The sequence below is a fragment of the Myotis nattereri genome, assembly GCF_964212035.1.
Source record: "Myotis nattereri genome assembly, chromosome: X".
In the NCBI taxonomy this organism is placed as follows: Eukaryota; Metazoa; Chordata; class Mammalia; order Chiroptera; family Vespertilionidae; genus Myotis; species Myotis nattereri.
This window is the reverse complement of record NC_138078.1, coordinates 1,644,299-1,665,431: the sequence shown is the minus strand read 5'-3', so window position 1 is coordinate 1,665,431 and position 21,133 is coordinate 1,644,299. Positions and strand designations below refer to the sequence as shown.

The window sequence follows — 21,133 nt, the reverse complement described above, 5'->3', positions numbered from 1 at the left end:
ACCCTTCAGCCTTTCCCTGTCCAAGACCCCTTGAGGAATGTCCAACTGACAGTTTAGGCCCGCTTTAGTGCTGCCGTGGAGGCTCCCACCAAACCCTCTGTGCTTGGCACCTGTGGGCCTGTCTTTTGGGTGAAAAACGCTCCCCCTGTGCGAGTGCACTGACCACTGTTTGGACAGCTCATCTCATGAGCATCTGCCCCCAGTGGTCAGTGTGTGTCATACCAACCAGTCATTCTGCTGTTTGGTCGATTTGCATATTAGCTTTTTATTTTATACAATTGCATTGACTCAGTGCTCTAGTTTACTGTGCCATGACTATTCTTTCTTATTTTACATATAGTTTTACTGATTTCAGAGATAAAAGGAGAGGGAGAGAAAGAAAGATCAATGATGACAGAAAATCACTGATTGGTTGCCTCCTGCATGCCCCCTACTGGGGATCAAAACTGTAACCCGGGCATGTGCCATGACTGGGAATCGAATCGAAATCTCCAGGTCCTTGGTTTAAGCTAAAAACTGAGCCATGCCAGCTGGGCTCTTTTATTTTCATTTCTTTTATTTCCTTTCCTTTTCTATTTTTCTTAATTAAATCTTTGTAGTTGGCACAACTCTTCTTTTTGTCCTGACACCACCACCTTCTTTCTCATCATCTCAGTGGGAACTCACAAACCATAGAACAATCCACCCCGTGTAAATAATATGCTTTACCTCTTACAGCTGGCAGAGGAACAAAGCTAAGGTCTGCATCTAGGTGGGCGTCTTAACTGTGGCCTTGCTTCTCAAGTGCTGGTGACAAAGGCAAGACCAAAATATTCAGGGATAGACAGACACCTGGGATAGCTGATCAGGAAAACAGGAAGCAAAGTGACAGGTGAAACAGCAAGTAGTATTCCCAAGGTCTCATGACATCACTGATAGAATGATCTCTCCCTTCCCCAAACCTCAGCCATGCTCTTGGGAAGAGCTGTATAGTTTTGCTGCTAAACTCACTTCAGTCCACAAAGTCCAAACTCCTCCCTCAGATCAGACTCCATCCCCAATGCTTCCTCCTCCTCCTCCCATCCACCTTTTTCTTGCCTGTTCTTCTTCCTCTGAAGGCAAAGCACTGTTCTTCGTTCCTTTCCTCTGTGACCGGTCTCTGCTTCCCTCTGTCACCTGCAGAAGAAAGAAAATGGCCATGATACACCTGTTCCATGGAGTCCATGTACTATGAATGAGTCCAGAAAAACAAGGTTCCCCTGAATTACCCACCAGAAACCAGTCCCGTGATACAGGTGGTGGTCAGGAAGGAAAGAAGTTTATTCCCTTGCTGGCACCCTGAGAAGATGGGGGATGCTAGTCCCAAAACCTGTCTGCACATCTCAGTGCAGGCAGAGACTTTTATAAGAAGGGAGAGGCCAAACAGAGCAAAGAGGTCAGAGGGCGGGGCTTGAGAAGTTCTCTACGTGACCACAGGCACAGTCCAATCTGATAAGGATCTTGCAAGTGGTCAGCTGATGGACCAGTGTGCGTCATCCTAGACTTTGTCCTCCTGTTTCTAAGGTTGAAGGTCATCAAATCTTTCAGAACTGGGAAGGTCAGAGTTCATACCTTGTAAAATTTGTTCCTAGGATTCTTATACAAACAGGTTGTTTACCTACATTCTTCATTATTAGTCAGAGTCTGCATTTACAGGAACAATGTGGAAAGAATGGTGAGGTCAGTTGGAAATCCCACTGTGACAGGAAAGCTGTGATGCTTCATTCTTCTTCAAGGCGTTTCCACTGTTTGAAAAAGTCAAATAGTCCATGGCCGGTTTGGCTCAGTGGATAGAGTGTCAGCCTTCCTACAGAAGTTTCCCGGGTTTGATTCCTGATCAAGGGCACATGCCCAGGTTGTGCACTTGATCCCCAGTGAGGGACTTGGAAGAGGCGGCCGATCCATGATTCTCTCTTCATGGATGTTTCTAACTCTCTCCCTCTCCCTTCCTCTTTGAAATCATTAAATATATATTTGAAAAAAAAAAGGCCGACGCTTTATCCAGTGAGCCAAACCAGCTCCGGCGCTAGGTCCACTTTAAATAAATACCCACCTTGTATATTAAACCCAAAACATAATAAACCATTTTAAAACAATGTGCATTTAATCTGAATGCAACACTTGCTTAATATTTTTTTAAATGTTTTTATTGACTCAGAGAGGAAGGAAAAGCGAGAGGGAGAGAAACATCCTTGATGAGAAAGAATCTCGCATTGGCCGCCTCCCACACACCTGCTCCTGGGGATAGAGCCCGCACCCCCAGGCATGTGCCCTTGACCGGGAATCGAACCGTGACCTCCTGGTTGTTCTGTCAACACTCAGGCACTGAGCCACGATGGCCGGGCCGGAAGTGCAGTATTTTGAATATGAGAAATACACCTTAGAAACACATCCCTCACGCTCCCCAGTCCTCTGCCTTAAAAGTGTTCATGTTCATTTCCAACAACTTTCCTGCAAGAGGAGAATTTAATCAGCAGTCAGTGATCTCTTTAATGCAACCATGGATGCCCTGAAATTGATTTCTGGGGCTCCCTCCAGCTCCCTATCCTGCCTTCTCTCTCTGGTGCAATGCTAGAGCAATTTTACGATTGCTGGGCTTAGTTTTGGGCTGTTTAGTGCTAAACACAACTAAAAACCCAAATGCATCCAGAGCTAGATGCCAAACCATACACAGAGCCAGTTCGAGCCTTCAGGAGACAAACCCTGGCATCCCTCGTAATTCCTGAAAGGAAAGCGATGATCAGTATAAAACACTGGTAATTTTCCAAACATTCGTTCTTTTTTTGGAGACGGTAGTATCAGTTGACAAACGTTAGGAGATCAAACAATGAGAACGCTGGTCATTGAAATGAAAACTATTTCCAGTGATGTCTTTGAGTCTTCTCTACCGGGGCTGGGCTAATATTTTCAGGCTTAAGGTTTTTTTCTTTGTCTTTCTCTGTTTAACGTATTTTTACTAGAGGCCCGGTGCACGAATTTGTGCACCAGTGTTGTGCCTGGGCCTGGACTGCGGGCATCAGCCAAAACTGGCTCTCTGAAATCCCCTGAGGGGTCCCAGATTACAAGAGGGCACAGGCCAGGCCAAGGGACCCCACTGGTGCACCATTGGATCTGGGGAGGGACACTGGAGGTTGGCCAGCTAGGGAGGGACCATGGCATTGATCCAGGGTGTGTCCAGCCCATCTCATCAGTCCTGATCAGCCAGACCCCTGCAGCAACCTGACCTACCAGTCTGAATGTCTTGTCCCTGGTGGTCAATGCATGTCATAGCGAGCAGTTGAGCAACCTTAGTATATCATTGGCCTATTATGCTTTGATTCGTTGAACAGATGATCGGTCGACTGGACACTTAGCATATTAGGCTTTTATTATATAGGATTGATTTCGTACAGGAAGGGAGCAAGAAACATAAATGATAAGAGAGAATCATCCATCGGGTGGCTCCTGCACAACCCTTACTGGGAATCGAGCCCTCAACCAGATCATGTGCCTGTGACCAGAATCGAACCTGGGGCCTTCCAGAGTCTACAGTCCAACCCTCTATCCACTGAGCCAAACAAGCTAGGGCTCATTGGTTAATTCTTGTCTGTGCCCAGACCAGGAATCAAACTTTGACATCCGTATTTATAAGTCGTTCCTCAACCACTGAGAAACACCAGCTTGGCTCTAAATGGTTATATTGATTTGAGAAAGAGGGAAGAGACAGAGAGAGACAGAGAGACAGGGAGACAGAGAGAGACATCAATGTGCCCTCGAACCCAGGGGTTCCCAGATAAAACAGCAGAGCTTACTAAAAAGTGGAACAGAACGATACACATCCCACCAGCAGGTCAGCAGGACTGGGGCTCAGGTTGACAAGAGCCAGGGACCCCATCACGTGTCCTACAAGTGGTCTATCAGCTCAAGCATCATTTCCTCCACTCCATTCTCCTTGATGTGGTGCACGATGCGCCAGAACCGGCACATGTGGTCCACATACTGGCCGAAAGGGCGGAGCCTCCACATCAAAGGCATGATGCTCGGCGTGAGCCAGCTTAGCGTGATTGCTATATGCCCAATGGGGATGTCTTGCTTGCGCAACAGTACTTGCAGGACACCTACTGTCTCCATAAAGAGATGCAGCCACGTGCGCTGGTGTTCATCCTCATACAACGAAGGCCCACGCCTTAGGCAGATGGGGTGGGAGTTGAGGTGCACCGTCGACGGGAGTTCAGCCATGACCCCTCCGTGGTCCAAGGAGCAACAGCCACAGCTTCTCAGAGCCTCTCGCTACTTTGGTCCTGGTATCGAAAGACAGGGGATCGGGTTTCCAAAAACATTTTACCTCAGTTTTTATCTTTATGGTTTTTACGGTTCTCTTTTTTAGTTGCCTTTGGTTTATTTTGAAAATTTATAAATTTCAACCTTTCTTTCTTTTTTATCTTTAGATCTCTCTTCTAGAACAAGCTGTACTAAACATACTTAAGGTAAAATATGACTCTATGAAGGGAACATGGTCCTATGGATCTTTAAAAATATTTTTTAAATGACAATTGACATACAACCTTAGGTTCTTTTCAGGGGTACATCCCAATGTTTAGACCAGTCGTGGGCAAACTACGGCCCGCGGGCCGGAACCGGCCCATTTGAAATGAATAAAACTAAAAAAAAAAAAAAGACCGTACCCTTTTCTGTAATGATGTTTACTTTGAATTTATATTAGTTCACACAAACACTCCATCCATGGTTTTGTTCCGGCCCTCCGGTCCAGTTTAAGAACACATTGTGGCCCTCGAGTCAAAAAGTTTGCCCACCCCTGGTTTAGACATTATATAATGGACCAAGAAATCATGCAATTTATCTCATACCCATCTGACACATACAGAGTTATTATAATATTAAAAGAGGTTCAGTGCGCAAAATTCATGCACTTGTGGGGGGTCCCTCAATCAGCCTTGCGGCCTCTTGCACTCTGGGACCCCTTGAGAGATGTACAACTGACAGCTTAGGCCTCCTTTAGTGCTGATGTGGAGCCTCCCAGCACCACCCTGTGCTCGGCAGCTGTGAGCCTGGTTTTGGCTGAGCGGCGCTCCCCCTGTGGGAGTGCACTGACCACTGGTGGACAGCTCCTGCCATGAGTATCTACCCCCGGTGGTCAGTGCGTGTCATAGTGTCCAGTCGTTCTGGCGTTTTGTCGATTTGCATACTTTCCTTGAATTATATAGTATTGACTCAAGGCTCTACTTTACTGTGCCATGACTATTCTTTCTTTTTTTATATAGTTTTCCTGATTTCAAAGAGAAAGGTAGAGGGAGAGAAAGAAAGATCAATGATGACAGAGAATCATGGCTTGGTTGCCTCCTGCATGCCCCCTACTGGGGATCAGGACTGTAACCCCGGAATTTGCCATGACTGTGAATCGAATTGAAATCACCTGGTTCCTAGGTTTAAGCTAAACAACTGAGCCATGCCAGCTGGGCTCTTTTCTTTTCTTTCATTTCTTTTCTTTTTTTCTTAATTAAAACTTTGTAGTTTGATCAACTTTTCTTTTCATCCTGACACCACCACCTTCTTTTTGATCATCTCCGACAGAACTCACAAACCATAGAACAACCCACGCCATGGAAATAATATGCTTTACCTTTAACAGCTGGCAGAGGGACAAAGCTAACGTCACCGTGCAGGTGGGCTTCTTAACAGTGGTCTTTCTTCTCTGGTGCTGGTGAGAGAGGCAAGACCAAAATATTCAAGGACAGACAGATACCTGGGATAACTGATGGGGAAACCGGAAGCAAAGAGACAGGTGAAAGAGCTAGTAGGATTCCTGAGTTCTCATAACAGCACTTATAGAATGATCTCTCCCTTCCCCAAACCTCAACCAAGCTCTTGGCAAGAGCTGTATGTTTTTGCTGCTAAACTCACTTCAGTACGCAAAGTCCAAATTCCTCCCTCAGATCAGACTCCATCCCCAATCCTTCCTACTTCTCTTCCTATCGATCTTTTTCTTACCTGTTCTTCTTGCTCTGAAGGCAAAGCACCGTTCTTCGGTCCTTTCCTCCGTGACTGGTCTCTGCCTCCCAATGTCACCTGCAGAAGAAAGAAAATGGCCATTATAAGCCTGTCACAGGGAGTCCATGTATCAGGAATGTGTCCAGAAAAAACAAGGTTCCCCTGACTCACACCCCAGAAACCAGCCCCGTGAGACAGGTGGTGGTGAGGAAGGAAAGAGGTTTATTCAGGTGCCGGCAACCTGAGAACCTAGGGGAAGTTCGCCCCCAAACCCATCTGCACATCTAGTGCAGGCAGAGGATTTTATAAGGAGGGAGAGGCCAAACAGCGCAAAGAGGTCAGGGGATGGGGCTGGAGAAGTTCTCTACGTTACCACAGGCACAGTCCAATCTGATAAGGATCTTGAAAGTGGTCAGATGATGGTCCAGTGTGCGTCATCCTAGACTTTGTCCTCCTGGTTATAATGTTGAAGGTCATCATATCTCCCAGAACTGGGAAGGTTACAGTTCATATTTTCTAAAATTAGTTCCTAGGATTCTCATACAAACAGGCTGTTTATCTACAAGCTTCATAATTAGTCAGAGTCTGCATTTACAGGAGCAATTTGGAAAGAATGGTGAGGTGAGTTGTAATTCCCACTGTGACATGAATGCTGAGATGCTTCATAATTCCCCAAGGCATTTCCACCCTTTGAAAAAGTCAAATTGGCCCTGGCTGGTTTGGCTCAGTGGATAGAGTGTCGGCCTGTGAACTGAAGGGTCCCTGGTTCTATTCCCGGTTGTGGGCTTGATCACCAGTGAGGGACTTCCAGGTGGCAGACAATCCATGATTCTCTCATCATGGATGTTTCTCTCTCTCCATTCCTCTCTGAAAAAAAAATAAAAAACAACTCCCAGCTCAATGACCTGGACTGAGGCAAACTCTTCCCTAATTAGGCAGGAAAGATGAATGGGGTCCTAAGGAAATGTCAGGCATCTGCCTGTTGGCATTTAGGAGAAGCAAAGAAAAAAGAAAAAAGAAAAAATTGGAGAAAAAAAATAAACATAGTTCAAATGTTACCCTCATACGGCCCTCGAAGCAATCAAGTCCAAAGCGGTCATGAGACAGAGTGTCTGCAGTGGGACACATGACAGATTTCAAAGCGTCGTCTCTTTCATAAAAAAATCTATATATATTTTTTATTGATTGAAGAGAGGAAGGGAGAGAGAGAGAGAAACATCAGTGATGATGAGAGAGAATCATGGACGGGCTGCATTCTGCACGTCCCTCACTGGGGATAGAGCACTCAACCCGGGCATATGCCCTTGACTGGAATCGAACTCCGGACGCTTCTGTCCACAGGCCGACGCTCTATCCACTGACCCAAACCAGCACGGGGACTAGGTGGTCTTTTAATGACTAACTACCTGGTATGTTAAACCAAAAAAATAATAAACTATTTTAAAACAATATGCAAGACAGCTGAATGGAACAATTATTAATATTTTTTAAATGATTTTATTGACTCAGAGAGGCAGGGAAATCGAGAGGGAGAGAACCATCCATGATTAGAGAGATTCATGGCTTTAGCATCTAGCTCTGTGTGCATTTGGGTTTTTAATTGTGTTTAGCACTGAACAGCCCCAAACAAAGCCCAGCTTTCATAATATTCATCTACCATTGAAACAGCGAGAGGAGGTTGGAGGGGGATCGAAAGAGCCCCAGAAATCAATTTCAGGGCATCCATGGTTGCAATAAAGAGAATCAGGGATCGGCTGCCTCCCCCCAAGCACTACTGGCAAATGAACCTGAAACCAGGACCTCTGGTTAAAATATGTTAAACAGAGAAAGAAAAAGAAAAAAAACCATAAGACTAAACACATTGGCCCCGCCCTGTTAGACAAGGCTAGAAGACATCCCTAGAAAGAGTTTTCATTTCAATGACCAGCGTTCTCATTGTTTGATCTCTTGAGGATTGTCAACTGACACTACTCTCTACAAAAAAAGAACAAATATTTGGGGGAATTCGTGCACCAGTGTGGTGCCTTGACCTGGCCTGCGGGGATTACCCGAAACTGTCTCTCTGACATCCCCCGAGGGGTCCCAGGTTACGAGAGGGCACAGGCCAGGCCAAGGCACCAAACCGGTGCCTCATTAGGTCTGGGGATTGACACTGGAGGTAGGCCAGCTGGGGAGAGACCAAGGGAAGGCTCCAGGGTGTGTCCAGCATGTCTCACTCAGTCCCGATCAGCCAGACCTCAGCAGCAAGCTGACCTACCAGTCTGAATGTCTTGTCCCTGGTGGTCAATGCATGTCATAGCGAGCAATTGAGCAACCTTAGTATATCATTTGCATATTATGCTTTGAATGGTTGAACAGATGACCGGTCAACTGGACACTTAGCATATCAGGCTTTTATTATATAGGATTGATTTCATGCAGGAAGGGAGCGAGAAACATCAATGATGAGAGAGAATCATACATCGGGTGCCTCCTGCATGCCCCCTACTGGGGATGGATCCCACAACCAGAGCATGTGCCCTTGAGTTGAATCGAACCTGGAACCTTCCAGCGTCCACAGTCCAACCCTCTATTCACTGAGCCAAACAAGCTAGGGCTCATTGGTTAATTCTTGTCTGTGCCCTGACCAGGAATCGTACCGTGACCTCAAGGTTCATACGTCTTCCCTCAACAACTGAGAAACACCAGCTTGCCTCCAAATGCTTTTATTGATGTGAGAGAGAGGGAGAGAGATGAGGGAGGATGAGAAAGAGAGAAATAGAAGAAGAAGAAGAAGAAGAAGAAGAAGAAGAAGAAGAAGAAGAAGAAGGAGGAGGAGGAGGAGGAGGAGGAGGAGGAGGAGGAGGAGAAGAAGAAGAAGAAGAAGAAGAAGAAGAAGAGGGAGAGAAAGAGAGAGAGAGAGAGAGAGAGAGAGAGAGAGAGAGACAGAGAGAGAGAGACATCAATGTGCCCTCGCACCCAGGGGGTGGCAGAGAGAACAACAGAGCTTATTAAAATGGTGAACACAACTATACATGTCCCACCACCAGTCCAGCAGGACTGGGGCTCAGGTTGACAAGAGCCAGGGACCCCATCACGTGTCCTCCGAGTCTTCCATCAGCTCAAGGATCATTTCCTCCACGCCATCCTCCTTGATGTGGTGCACAATGCGCCAGAACCGGCATATGCAGTCCAGGTACTTGTTGCCAGGGTGGATCGTCCACATAAAAGGCATGGTGCTCGAGGTCACCGGGTAGGTGGTTAGTGAGATATGCCCACTGGGGATGTCTTCCTGCCGCAACCGTACTTGCTGGACACCTCCTGTCTCCATGACAAGATGCAGCCACGTGCGCTGCTTCTCATCCTGGTACACCGAGTGCCCATGGATCCTCAGGCAGATCGGGTGTGAGGTGAGGTGAACCTTCGTCGGGATCTCGGCCATGACACCACCGTGGTCCAAGGAGCAACAGCCACAGCTTCTCAGAGCCTCTCGCTACATTGGTCCTGGTATCGAAAAACAGAAGATGGGTTCTCCAACCGCATTTTACCTCGGTTTTGATTTTTATAGTTTTTATGGTCGTTTTTGTGTTTGCCTTTGGTTTATTTTGCAAATTTATTAATCTCAACTTTTCTTTCTTTTTAGCTTTAGATCTATCTTCTAAAACAAACTGTACAAAACGTACTTAAGGTAAAATATGACTCTTTGAAAGTAACATGGACCTATGGAATTTTTATACCATCTTTTAAATTACATTTGACATAGAACCTTAGGTTCGTTTCAGGGGTACACCCCAATGATTAGACATTATATAATGGACTAAGAAGTCATGTAATTAATCTCATACCCATCTGAACTCATACACAATTATTGTAATATTACTAGAGGCTCAGTGCCCAAAATTTATGCACTCAGGGGGGTCCCTCTGCCAACCCTTCAGCCTCTCCCAGGCCGAGACCCTTGGAGGGTTGTCCAACTGACAGTTTAGGCCCGCTATAGTGCTGCCATGGAGGCTCCCACGACCTTCTGTGCTCGGCACCTTTGAGCCTGGCTTTTGGATGAACAGTGCTCCCCCTGTTGGAGTGCACTGACCACCAGTGGACAGCTCTTCTCATGAGCATCTGCCCCCAGTGGTCAGTGCGTGTCATACCAACCAGTAATTCTGCTGTTTTGTCGATTTGCATATTAGCCTTTTATTATATACGATTGCATTGACTCAATGCTCTACTTTACTGTGCCATGACTATTCTTTCTTTTTTTTCATATAGTTTTGCTGATTTCATAGAGAAAGAAAAAGGGAGAGAAAGAAAGAGCAATGATGACAGAGAATCACGGCTTGGTTGCCTCCTGCATGCCCCCTACTGGGGATCAACACTGTAACCCGGGCAAGTGCCATGACTGGGAATCGAATCCACATCTCCTGGTTCCTAGGTTTAAGCTAAAAACTGAGCCATGCCAGCTGGGCTCTTATCTTTTCTTTTCTTTTCTTTTCTTTTCTTTTCTTTTCTTTTCTTTTCCTTTCCTTTCCTTTCCTTTCTTTTCTTTTCTTTTCTTTTCTTTTCTTTTCTTTTCTTTCATTTCCTTTTCTTTTTTTGTAATATAAACTTTGTAGTTGTTTCAATTTTTTTTTTTGTCCTGACAACACCACTGATCATCTCAGAGGAAACTCAAAAACCATCCAACCACCCAAATCATGCAAATAATATGCAAATAATATGCTCTAACCTTAACAACTGGCAGAGGAACAAAGCTAACGTCAGCGTCCTGGTGGGCTTTTTAACTGCGGTCTTGCTTCTCAAGTGCTGGTGAGAGAGGCAAGACCAAAATATTCATGGACAGACAGAAACCAGTGTTACCTGAAGGGACAACCAGGAAGCAAATGACAGCTGAAACATCAAATAGGATTCCTGAGGTCTCATAACATCACTTATAGAATGATCTCTCCCTTCCCCAAACCTCAGCTAAGCTCTTGGCAAGAGCTGTATGGTTTTGCTGCTAAACTCACTCTAGTCCACAAAGCCCAAATTCCTCCCTCAGATCAGAGTCCATCCCCAATCCTTCCTCCTCCTCCTCCCATCCATCTTTTCCTTACCTGTTCTTCTTGCTCTGAATGCAAATCACCATTCGTAGCTCCTTTCCTCTGTGACCGTTCTCTGCTTCCCCCGTCACCTGCAGAAGAAAGAACATGACCATGATACACATATTCCCAGGATTCCATGTACCAGGAATATGTCCAGAAAAAACAAGGTTCCCCTCTCTCACAGCCCAGAAACCAGTCCCCTGAGACAGGTGGTGGTGAGGAAGGAAAGAGGTTTATTCAGGTCCCGGCAACCTGAGAAGAGGGAGGATACTCGTCCGAAAAGCCATCTGTACATCTCAGTGCAGGCAGAGGCTTTTATAAGGAGGGAGAGGCCAAACAGAGCAAAGAGGTCAGGGGGCTGGGCTTGAGAAGTTCTCTTTGTGCCGCCAGGCACAGTCCAATCTGATAAGCATCTTGCAAGTGGTCAGGTGCCGGTCTGTGGTGTGTCATTCCAGCTTTTGTCCTCCTGGTTCTAAGGTTGAAGTTCAACAAATCTTCCAGAACTGGGAATGTCAGAGTTCATATCTTCTAAAATTAGTTCCTAGGATTCTTATACAAACATGCTGTTTACCTACAAGCTTCATTATTAGTCAGAGTCAGCACTTACAGGAACAATGTGGAAAGAATGGGGAGGTGAGTTGTAATTCCCACTGTGACATGAATCCTGAGATGCTTCAAGGCGTTTCCACCCTTTGAAAATGTCAAATTGGCCCTGGCCCATTTGGCTCAGTAGATAGAGTTCGGCCTGCAAACTGAAGGGTCCCGGTTTCGATTCCAGGTCAAGGGCACTTGCCCAGGTTGTGGGCTTGATCCCCAGTGAGGGACGTTCAGGAGGCAGCCAATTCATGATTCTCTCATCATGGATGTTTCTAACTCTCTCCCTCTCCCTTCCTCTCTGAAATCAGTGAATATATCTTTGAAAAAAAAGTCCAACACTCTATCCACTGAGCCAAACCGGCTTGGCTGCTAGGTAGTCTTTAAATGACTACCCACATGGTACGTTAATTAAAAAAAAATAATAAACCGTTTTAAAACAATGTGCATTTAATCTGAATGCAACAATTGCTAATATTTTTTAAAATGTTTTTATTGAATCAGAGAGGAAGAAAAATCGAGGGGGAGAGAAACATTCATGATGAGAGATAATCACTGATTGGCCGCTTCCCACACCCGCCCCCCCTACTGGGGATCGAGCCTGAAACCTGGGCATGTGCTCTTTAGTGGGAAATGAGCCATGACCTCCGGGTTGGTAGGTCATTGGTCATCCACTGAGCCACGCTAACTGGGCCGGAAGTGCAATATTTTGAATATGAGAAACACACCTTAGAAACACATCCCTCATGCTCCCCAGTCCTCAGCCTTACAGGTCTCCATGTGCATTTTTACACACTTTCCTGCAAGAGGAGAATTTAATCAGCAGTCAGTGATCTCTTTAATATGACAATGGATGCCCTAAAATTGATTTCTGGGGATCCCTCCAGTTCCCTCTCCAGCCACCTCTCTCTGGTGCGATGCTAGATGAATTTTATGATCGCTGGGCTTTGTTTAGGGCTCTTTAGTGCTAAACACAATTAAAAACACAAATTCACACATAACTAGATGCTAAAGCCAGCCACAGAACCGGTTGGAGCATTCAGGAGACGAGCCCTTGCATCCCTCGTACTTCCTCAAAGGAAAGAGATGATCAGCATAAAACATCCGTAAACCCCAGAACATTCTTTATTTTTTTGGAGAGGGTAGTATCCTTTGACGATCCTCAGGAGATCAAACAATGAGAACGCTGTTCATTGAAATGAAAACTATTTCCAGTGATGTCTTCGAGCCTTGTCTACCGGGGCTGTGCTAATATTTTGAAGCTTAAGATCCTTTTGTTTGTCTTTCACTGTTCAATATATTTTTACTTGAGGCCCGATGCAAGAATTCATGCACCAGCGTGCTGCCTGGGCCTGGCCTGCGGGGATCGACCGAAACTGGCTCTCTGACATACCCCGAGGGTTCCAGATTATGAGAGGGCACAGGCCAGGCCAAGGGACCCCACTGGTGCCCCATTTGGTTTGGGGAGGGACACAGGAGGTTGGCCAGCTGGGGAGGGACCATGGGAGGGCTCCAGGGTATGTCCAGCATGTCTCACTCAGTCCTGATAAGCCAGACCCCAGCAGCAATCTGACTTACCAGTCTGAATGTCTTGTCCCTGGGGGTCAATGTATGTCATAGCGAGCAGTTGAGCAACCTTAGTATATCATTTGCATATTATGCTTCGATTGGTTGAACAGATGACCAGTTGACTGGACACTTAGCATATTAGGCTTTTATTATATAGGATTGATTTCATACAGGAAGGGAGAGAGAAACATCCATGATGAGAGAGAATCACAGATCGGCCGCCTCCCACACGCCCCCTACTGGGGATCAAGCCCGCAACCCGGGCATGTGCCCTTGACCCAGAATCGAACCGTGACCTCCTGGTAGATAGGTCGACACTCAGCCACTGAACCACGCTGGCCGGGCCAGAAGTGCAATATTTTGAATATGAGAAACACACCTTAGAAACACATCCCTCATGCTCCCCAGTCCTCAGGCTTGAAGGTCTCAATGTGCATTTGCCAACACTTTCCTGCAAGAGGAGAATTTAATCAGCAGTCAGTGATCTCTTTAATGCAACCATGGATGACCTGAAATTGATTTCTGGGACTCACCCTGGGCCCCTATCCTGCCACCTCTCTTGGGTGCGATACTACATAAATTTTATGTCCACTGGGCTTTCTTTGGGGATGTTTAGTGCTAAAGACAATTAAAAACGCAAATGCATCCATAGCTAGAAGAGAAAATCACACATAGAACAGGTTCCAGTATTCAGGATATGAGCCCTGGCATCCCTCATAATTCCTCAAAGGAAAGAGATGATCAGCATAAAACACCCGTAATCCCCCAAACATTCGTTCTTTTTTTAGTGAAGGTAGTATTGGTTGACGAATTTCAGGAGATCAAACAATGAGAACGCTGGTCATTAATGTGAAAACTATTTCCAGTGATGTCTTTGAGCCTTGTTTACCGAGGCTGGGCTAATATTTTCAGGATTACGGTCCTTTGCTTTTTCTTTCTCTGTGTAATATATTTTTATGAGAGGCCCAGTGCACGAATTCATGCACCAGTGTGGTCCCTCAGCCTGGCCTGCGGGATTGGGCCAAAACCGACTCTCTGACATCTCCCAAGGGGTCCCAGATTCTGAGAGGGCAGAGGCCAGGCCAAGGATCCCACCAGTGCCACATTTGGTCTGGGGAGGGACACGATAGGTTGGTCAGCTGGGGAGGCACCTTGTGAGGGCACCAGGGTTTGTCCAGCTTGTCTCACTCAGTCCCCATCAGCCAGACTAGAGCAACAATCTGACCTACAAGTCTGAATGTCTTGTCCCTGGTGGTCAATGCATGTCATAGTGACCAGTTGAGAAAACTTAGTATATCATTTTCATATTATGCTTTGATTGTTTGAACAGATGACCGGTTGACTGGGCACTTAGCATATTAGGCTTTTATTATATAGGATTGATTTCATACAGGAAGGGAGCGAGAAACATCAATGATGAGAGAGAATTATACATCAGGTGCCTCCTGCACGTCCATGTCTGGGGAATGAGCCCACAACCAGAGAATGTGCCCTTGATCAGAATCGAACCTGGGACCTTCCAGGGTCTACAGTCCAACCCTCTACCCACTGAGCCAACAAGCAAGGGCTCATTGGTAAATTCTTGTCTTTGCCCTTACCGGGAATTGAACCATGACCTCTGGGTCATAGGTCGTCCCTCAACCACTGAGAAACACCAGCTTGGCTCAAAATGCTTTTATTGATTTGAGAGAAGAAGAGAGACAAAGAGAGTGAGAGAGAGAAGGAGACAGAGAGATAGAGCAAGGAGAAGATGAAGGACAAGAAGAAAAGAAGAAGAAGAAGAAGAAGAAGAAGAAGAAGAAGAAGAAGAAGAAGAAGGAGAAAGAGAGAGAGAGAGAGAGAGAGAGAGAGAGAGAGAGAGAGAGAGAGAGAGACATCAATGTGCCCTTGCACCCAGGGGCTGGCAGATAGAACAACAGAGATTATTAAAAGGTGAACAGAGCTATACACGTCCCACCGGCAGGCCATCAGGACTGGGATTCAGGTTGTCAAGAGCCAGGGACCCCATCACATGTCCTACGAGTTGTCCATCAGCTCAAGGATCATTTCCTCCATGTGATACTGCTTGACGTGGTGCTCGATGCGCCAGATCTGATCCAAGGAGTCCAGGTACCGGTTGCCAGGCATAAGCGACCACCATGAAGGCATGGTGCTCGACGTCTGCGGCCTGGTCATGAGTGCGATATTCTCACGTGGGATGTATTCCTTGCGCAACCGTACTTGCAGGACACCTCCTGTCTCCATGATGAGATGCAGCCACGTGCGCTGATTATCGTCCTTGTACACCGAGGGCCCACGGATCCTCAGGAAGATGGGGTGCGAGGTGAGGTGCACCTTCGACGGGAGCTCGGCCATGACCCCTCCGTGGTCTAAGGAACAACTGGCACAGCTTCTCAGACCCTCTCACTACTTCGGTCCTGGTATCGAAAGACAGGGGATGGGGTCTCCAGACGCATTTTACCTCAGCTTTTATCTTTATGGTTTTTGTGGTTGTGTTTGTAGTTGCCTTTGTTTTATTTTGCTAACTTATAAATCTCAACTCTTGTTTCTTTTGAGGTTTAGATCTCTCTGCTAGAACAAACTGTACAAAATGTACTTGAAGTAAAATTTGACTCCATGAAGGTAACACGGTCCAATTGATTATTTAAAACACTTTTTATATGAGTTGACATACAACCTTAGGTTCATTTCAGAGTTACACCCCAATTATTTCACATTATTTAATGGACTAAGAAAGAATGAAATTAATCTCATGCGCATCTGACACCATACAGAGTAAAATATTAGTAGAGACTCAGTGCACAAAATTCATGCACTTGTGGGGGTCCCTCAGTCTGGTCTCCCAGTCCGGAACTCCTTGAAGGATGTCCAACTGACAACTTAGGCCCGCTTGAGTGCTGCTGCGTAGGCTCCCACCAACCCCTGTGCTCGGCAACTGTGAGTCCTGCTTTGGCTGAGCGGTGCTCCCCCTGTGGGAGTGCACTGACCACCAGTGGAGAGCTCCTGACATAGCATCTGCCCCCAATGCTCAGTGTGTGTCAAAGCAACCAGCTGTTCTGACATTTGGTCAATTTGCATATTAGCCTTTTATTATGTAGGATTGCATTGATTCAATGATCTACTTTACTGTGCCATGACTATTCTTTCATTTTTTTTCATATAGTTTTACTGATTTCTGAGAGGAAGGGAGAGGGAGAGAAAGAGAAAAATGATCAATGATGACAGAGAATCACGGATTGGTTGCCTCCTGCACACCTCCTACTGGGGATCAAGTCTGTAACCCGGGCATGTGCCTGGAAAGGGAATCAAACTGAGATCTCCTGGTTCCTCGGTTGAAGCTAAACACCTAATCCATGCTGACCTGGTTCTTAGTTTTCTTTTTTTCTTTTCTTAATTAAAACTTTGTTGTTGGATCTACTTTTCTTTTTGTGCTGACACCACCACCTTCTTACTGATCATCTCAGAGGAACTCACAAACCATAGCACAACCCACCCATGCTAGTAATATGCAAACAATATGCTTTACATTTAACAGCTGGCAGAGGAACAAAGCTTACATCTGCATCCAGGTGGGCTTATCAACAGCGGTCTTGTTTCTCAAGTGCTGGTGAGAGAGGCAAGACCAAAATATTCAGGGACAGACAGATACCTGGAGTAGCTGATCAGGCATACAGGAAGCAAAGAGACAGGTGAAACAGAAAGGAGGATTCCTGAAGTCCCATAGCATCACATATAGAATGATCTCTCACTTCCCCAAACCTCAGCCATGCTCTTGGCAAGAGCTGTATGGTTTTGCTGCTAAACTCACTTCAGTCCACAAAGTCCAAATTGCTCCCTCAGTTCAGACTCCATCCCCAATCCTTCCAGTTCCTCCTCCTCCTCCTCCCATACATCTTTTTCTTACTTGTTCTACTTGCTGTGAAGGCAATCCACCGTTCTTCTCTCTTTTCCTCTGAGAAGACTCTGCTTTGCCCTGTCACCTGCAGAAGAAAGAAAATGGCCATGATACAGCTTTTCCAAGGAGTCCATGTATCAGGAATGTGTCCAGAAAAAACAAGGTTCCCCTGACTCACACCCCAGAAACCAGTCCTGTGAGAAATGTGGTGGTGAGGAAGGAGAGGTTTATTCAGGTGCCAGCAACCTGAGAAGATGGGGGAAGCTCGTCCCAAAACTCATCTGCACATCTCAGTGCAAGCAGAGGCTTTTATAAGGATGGAGAGGCCAAACAGAGCAAAGAGATCAGGGGGCGGGGCTTGAGAAATTCTCTACGTGCCCACAGGCACAATCCAATCTGATAAGGGTCTTGCAAGTGGTCAGGTGACAGTCCAGTGTGCATCATCCTACTCTTTGTCGTCCTTGTTTTAAGGTTGAAGGACATCAAATCTCCCAGAACTGGGAAGGTCAGAGTTTATATCTTCTAAAAACAGTTCCTAGGATTCTTATACAACATGTTGTTTATATACAAGCTTCATTATTAGTCAGAGTCTGAATTTACACGAACAATGTGGAAAGAATCGTGAGGTGAGTTGTAATTCCCATGAATTACATGAATTCATGTGATTAATGTGATATGAATTCTGAGTGGCTTTGTTTTCTTCAAGGCGTTTCCACCCTTTGAAGAAATCAAATTGTCCCTGGCCGGTTTGGCTCAGTGGATAGAGTGTCAGACTTTAACTGAAGTGTCCCGGTTTTGATTCCCATTCAAGGTGACATCCCCATGTTGTGGGCTTGAACCCCAGGGAGGGATGTGCAGGAGGCAGCTGATCCATGATTCTCTCATCATGGATGTTTCTAACTCTCTCCCTCTCCTTTCTTCTCTGAAAAAATAAAATAAAATAATAAACAACTTCCAGCTCAATGACCTGGACTGATGCAAACTCTTCCCAATTAGGAAGGAAAGATGAATGGGGTTCTAAGGAAATGTCAGACATCTGCCTGTTGGCTTTTAGGTGAAAAAATAAAACAATAAAATAAAATAAAATAAAAAAATAAAATAAAATATGGGAGAAAAAAAACATAATACAAATGTTACCCTCATACTGCTCTCGAAGGAATCGAGCCCAAAGTGGTCACGAGTCTTAGTGTCTGCATTGAGACATATGACAGATCTCAATGTGTGGGCTCTTTTATAAAGAAATATATTTTTTCATTATTTATTTTAGAGAGGAAGGGAGAGGGAGATAGAAACATCAGTGATGATGAGTGAGAATCATGGACTGGCTATCTCTTGCACGCCCCCCCTCGGTATCGAGCCCACAACCCAGGCATGTGCCCTTGACTGGAATCGAACCTGGGACCCTTCTGTCTACAGGCTGATGCTCCATCCACTGAGCCAAACCAGCTCAGGCCCTATGTCATCTTTAAATGACTACCGCCCTAGTATGTTAAACCAAAAAAAAAAAATAATAAACTATTTTAAAGCAATGTGCATGTAATCTGAATTATAAGAATTGTGAATATTTTTAAAAATGATTTTATTGACTAAGAGTGAAAGGGAGAGGGATGGAAAGAGAGAAACATCCATAATGAGAGAGAAACAAGGATCAGCCGCCTCCCCCACGCCCCCTACTCAGATTGAGCCCGCAACTTGGGCTTGTGCCCTTGACCAGGAATCGAACCATGACGTCCTGGTTGATAGGTCCATGCTCAAACACTGAGCCACGCCAGCTGGGCTGGAAGTGCAATATTTTGAATATGAGAAAAGCAACTGGTATACACGACCTTCACGTAACCCAGTCCTAAGCTTTAAAGAGCTCAATGTGCATTTGCAAACACCTTCCTGCAAGAGGAGAATTTAATCAGCAGTCCCTGATCTCTTTAATGCAACCATGGATGTCCTGAAATTGACTTCTGGGGCTCCCTCCAGCTCGCTCTCCAGCCGCCTCTCTCTGGTGTGGTGCTAGATGAATTTTATGATCACTGGGCTTTGTTTGGGGCTGTTTAGTGCTAAACACAACTAAAAACCCAAATGCATCCAGAGCTAGATTTTAAAGCCATACACAGAGCCGGCTCGAGCCTTTAGGAGTCGATACCTGGCATCCCTCATAATTTCCCAAAGGAAAGAAATGATCAGCATAAAACACCGGTAATCCCAAAAACATTCGTTCTGTTTTTGGAGAGGGTAGTATGGATTGAAGAACCTCAGGAGATCAAATAATGAGAACGCTGGTCATTGAAATGAAAATTATTTCCAGTGATGTCTTCGAACCTTGCCTACCGGGTCTGGGCTAATATTTTCAAGCTTAAGGCCTTTTTCTTTGTCTTTCTCTGTTTAATATATTTTCACTATAGGCCCGGTGCACGAATTCATGCACCAGTGTGGTGCCTCAGCCTGACCTGCGGGGATCGGCTGAAACCGGCTCTATGACATCCCCCGAGGGGTCCCAGATTATGAGAGGCCACAGGCCAGGCCAAATGACCCCACTGGTGCACCATTAGGTCTGGTGCGGGACATGGGAGGTTGGGCAGCTGGGGAGGGACCATGGAAGAGCTCCAGGGTGTGTCCAGCCCGTCAGTCCCGATCAGCCCGGCCCCAGGAGGAAGCTGATGAACCAGTCTGAAAGTCTTGTCCCTGGTGTTCAATGATTGTCATAGTGAGCAGTTCAGCAAACTTAGTATATCATTTGCATAATATACTTTGATTGGTTGAATAGATGACCAGTTTACTGGACACTTAGCATATTAGGCTTTTATTATATAAGATTTATTTCATACAGGAAGGGAGAAAGAAACATAAATGATGAGAGAGAACAATACATCGGGTGCCTCCTGCATGCCCACAACCAGAGCATGTGCCCTTGACCAGAATCGAACCTGGGACCTTCCAGATTCCACAGTCCAACCCACTCTTCACTGAGCCAAACAAGCTAGGGCTCATTGTTTAATTGTTGTCTGTGCCCTGACGAGGAATCGGACTGTGACCTCCGAGTTCATAGGTCGTCCCTCAACCACTGAGAAACACCAGCTTGGCTCAAAATGCTTTTATTGATTTGAGAGAGAGGGAGAGAGACAGAGTGAGACAGAGATACAAAGAGACAGAGAGAGAGAGAAAGAAGGAGGAGGAGGAGAACGAGGAGGTGGAGGAGGAGGACAAGGAGAAGTAGGAGGAGGAGGAGAAGAAGAAGAACAACAACAACAACAAGGAGAACAACAAGAACAAGAATTAAGAGAGAGAGAGAGAGAGAGAGAGAGAGAGAGAGAGAGAGAGAGATATCAATGTGCTCCCAGACTCAGTGGGTGGCAGATAGAATAACAGAGCTTATTTAAAAGGTGAACAGAACTATACACGTTCCACCAGCGGGGAAGCAAGACTGGGGCTCAGGTTGACAAGAGTCAGGGACCCCATCACATGTCCTAAGAGTCGTCCATCAGCTCAAGGATCATTTCCTCCTTGTCATCCTTCATCACATGGAGCACGATGCGCCAGAATCGGTCCATGGAGTCCAGGTACATGCTGTGAAGGTGGATCGTCCAGTAGGAAGGCATGGTGCTCGAAGTCAGAGGGCTGGTGGGGAGTCTGTTATGCTCACTGGGGTAGTCGACCTGGCACAACTGTACTAGAAGGTGACCTTCTGTGTCTATGACGTGATGCAGCCATGTGCGCTGGTTCTGGTCCTCATAAACCGAGGGCCCACGAATACTCAGGTAGATGGGGTGGGAGGTGAGTTGCAAGATCAATGGGAGCTCGGCCATGACCCCTCCGTGGTCCACAGAGCAACAGCCACAGCTTCTCAGAGCCTCTCGCTACTTCGGTCCTGGTATCGAAAAACAGGAGAGGGTGTCTCCAACCGCATTTTACCTCACCTTTTATCTTTATGGTTTTTACGGTTGTGTTTGGTTTCTTTTGCAAATTTATAAATCTCAACTTTTCTTTCATTTTTAGCTTTAGATCTTTCTTCTAGAACAAA

General features: G+C 45.9%; 4 protein-coding genes across 4 annotated transcripts; all 4 read right to left on the bottom strand.

Annotated features, from left to right (window-relative positions):
- Positions 1–3,900: 3,900 nt before the first annotated feature.
- Positions 3,901–4,236, bottom strand: LOC308511077 (T-cell leukemia/lymphoma protein 1A-like; the record flags this gene model as incomplete). The annotated part of the gene is made up of 1 exon (XM_081081088.1): positions 3,901–4,236. One exon carries the CDS (start codon positions 4,234–4,236, stop codon positions 3,901–3,903), a length of 336 nt encoding a protein of 111 aa, XP_080937214.1.
- A 4,843-nt stretch (positions 4,237–9,079) lies between these two features.
- LOC308511076 (T-cell leukemia/lymphoma protein 1A-like) lies at positions 9,080–9,427 on the bottom strand (the record flags this gene model as incomplete). Its single annotated transcript, XM_081081087.1, has 1 exon — positions 9,080–9,427. The coding sequence occupies one exon, from the start codon at positions 9,425–9,427 to the stop codon at positions 9,080–9,082; it is 348 nt and encodes a 115-aa protein (XP_080937213.1).
- A 5,815-nt stretch (positions 9,428–15,242) lies between these two features.
- Positions 15,243–15,682, bottom strand: LOC308511075 (protein p13 MTCP-1-like; the record flags this gene model as incomplete). Its single annotated transcript, XM_081081086.1, has 2 exons — positions 15,243–15,560; positions 15,626–15,682. The coding sequence occupies 2 exons, from the start codon at positions 15,680–15,682 to the stop codon at positions 15,243–15,245; spliced, it is 375 nt and encodes a 124-aa protein (XP_080937212.1).
- A 4,897-nt stretch (positions 15,683–20,579) lies between these two features.
- Positions 20,580–20,918, bottom strand: LOC308511074 (protein p13 MTCP-1-like; the record flags this gene model as incomplete). The annotated part of the gene is made up of 1 exon (XM_081081085.1): positions 20,580–20,918. One exon carries the CDS (start codon positions 20,916–20,918, stop codon positions 20,580–20,582), a length of 339 nt encoding a protein of 112 aa, XP_080937211.1.
- Positions 20,919–21,133: the final 215 nt, after the last annotated feature.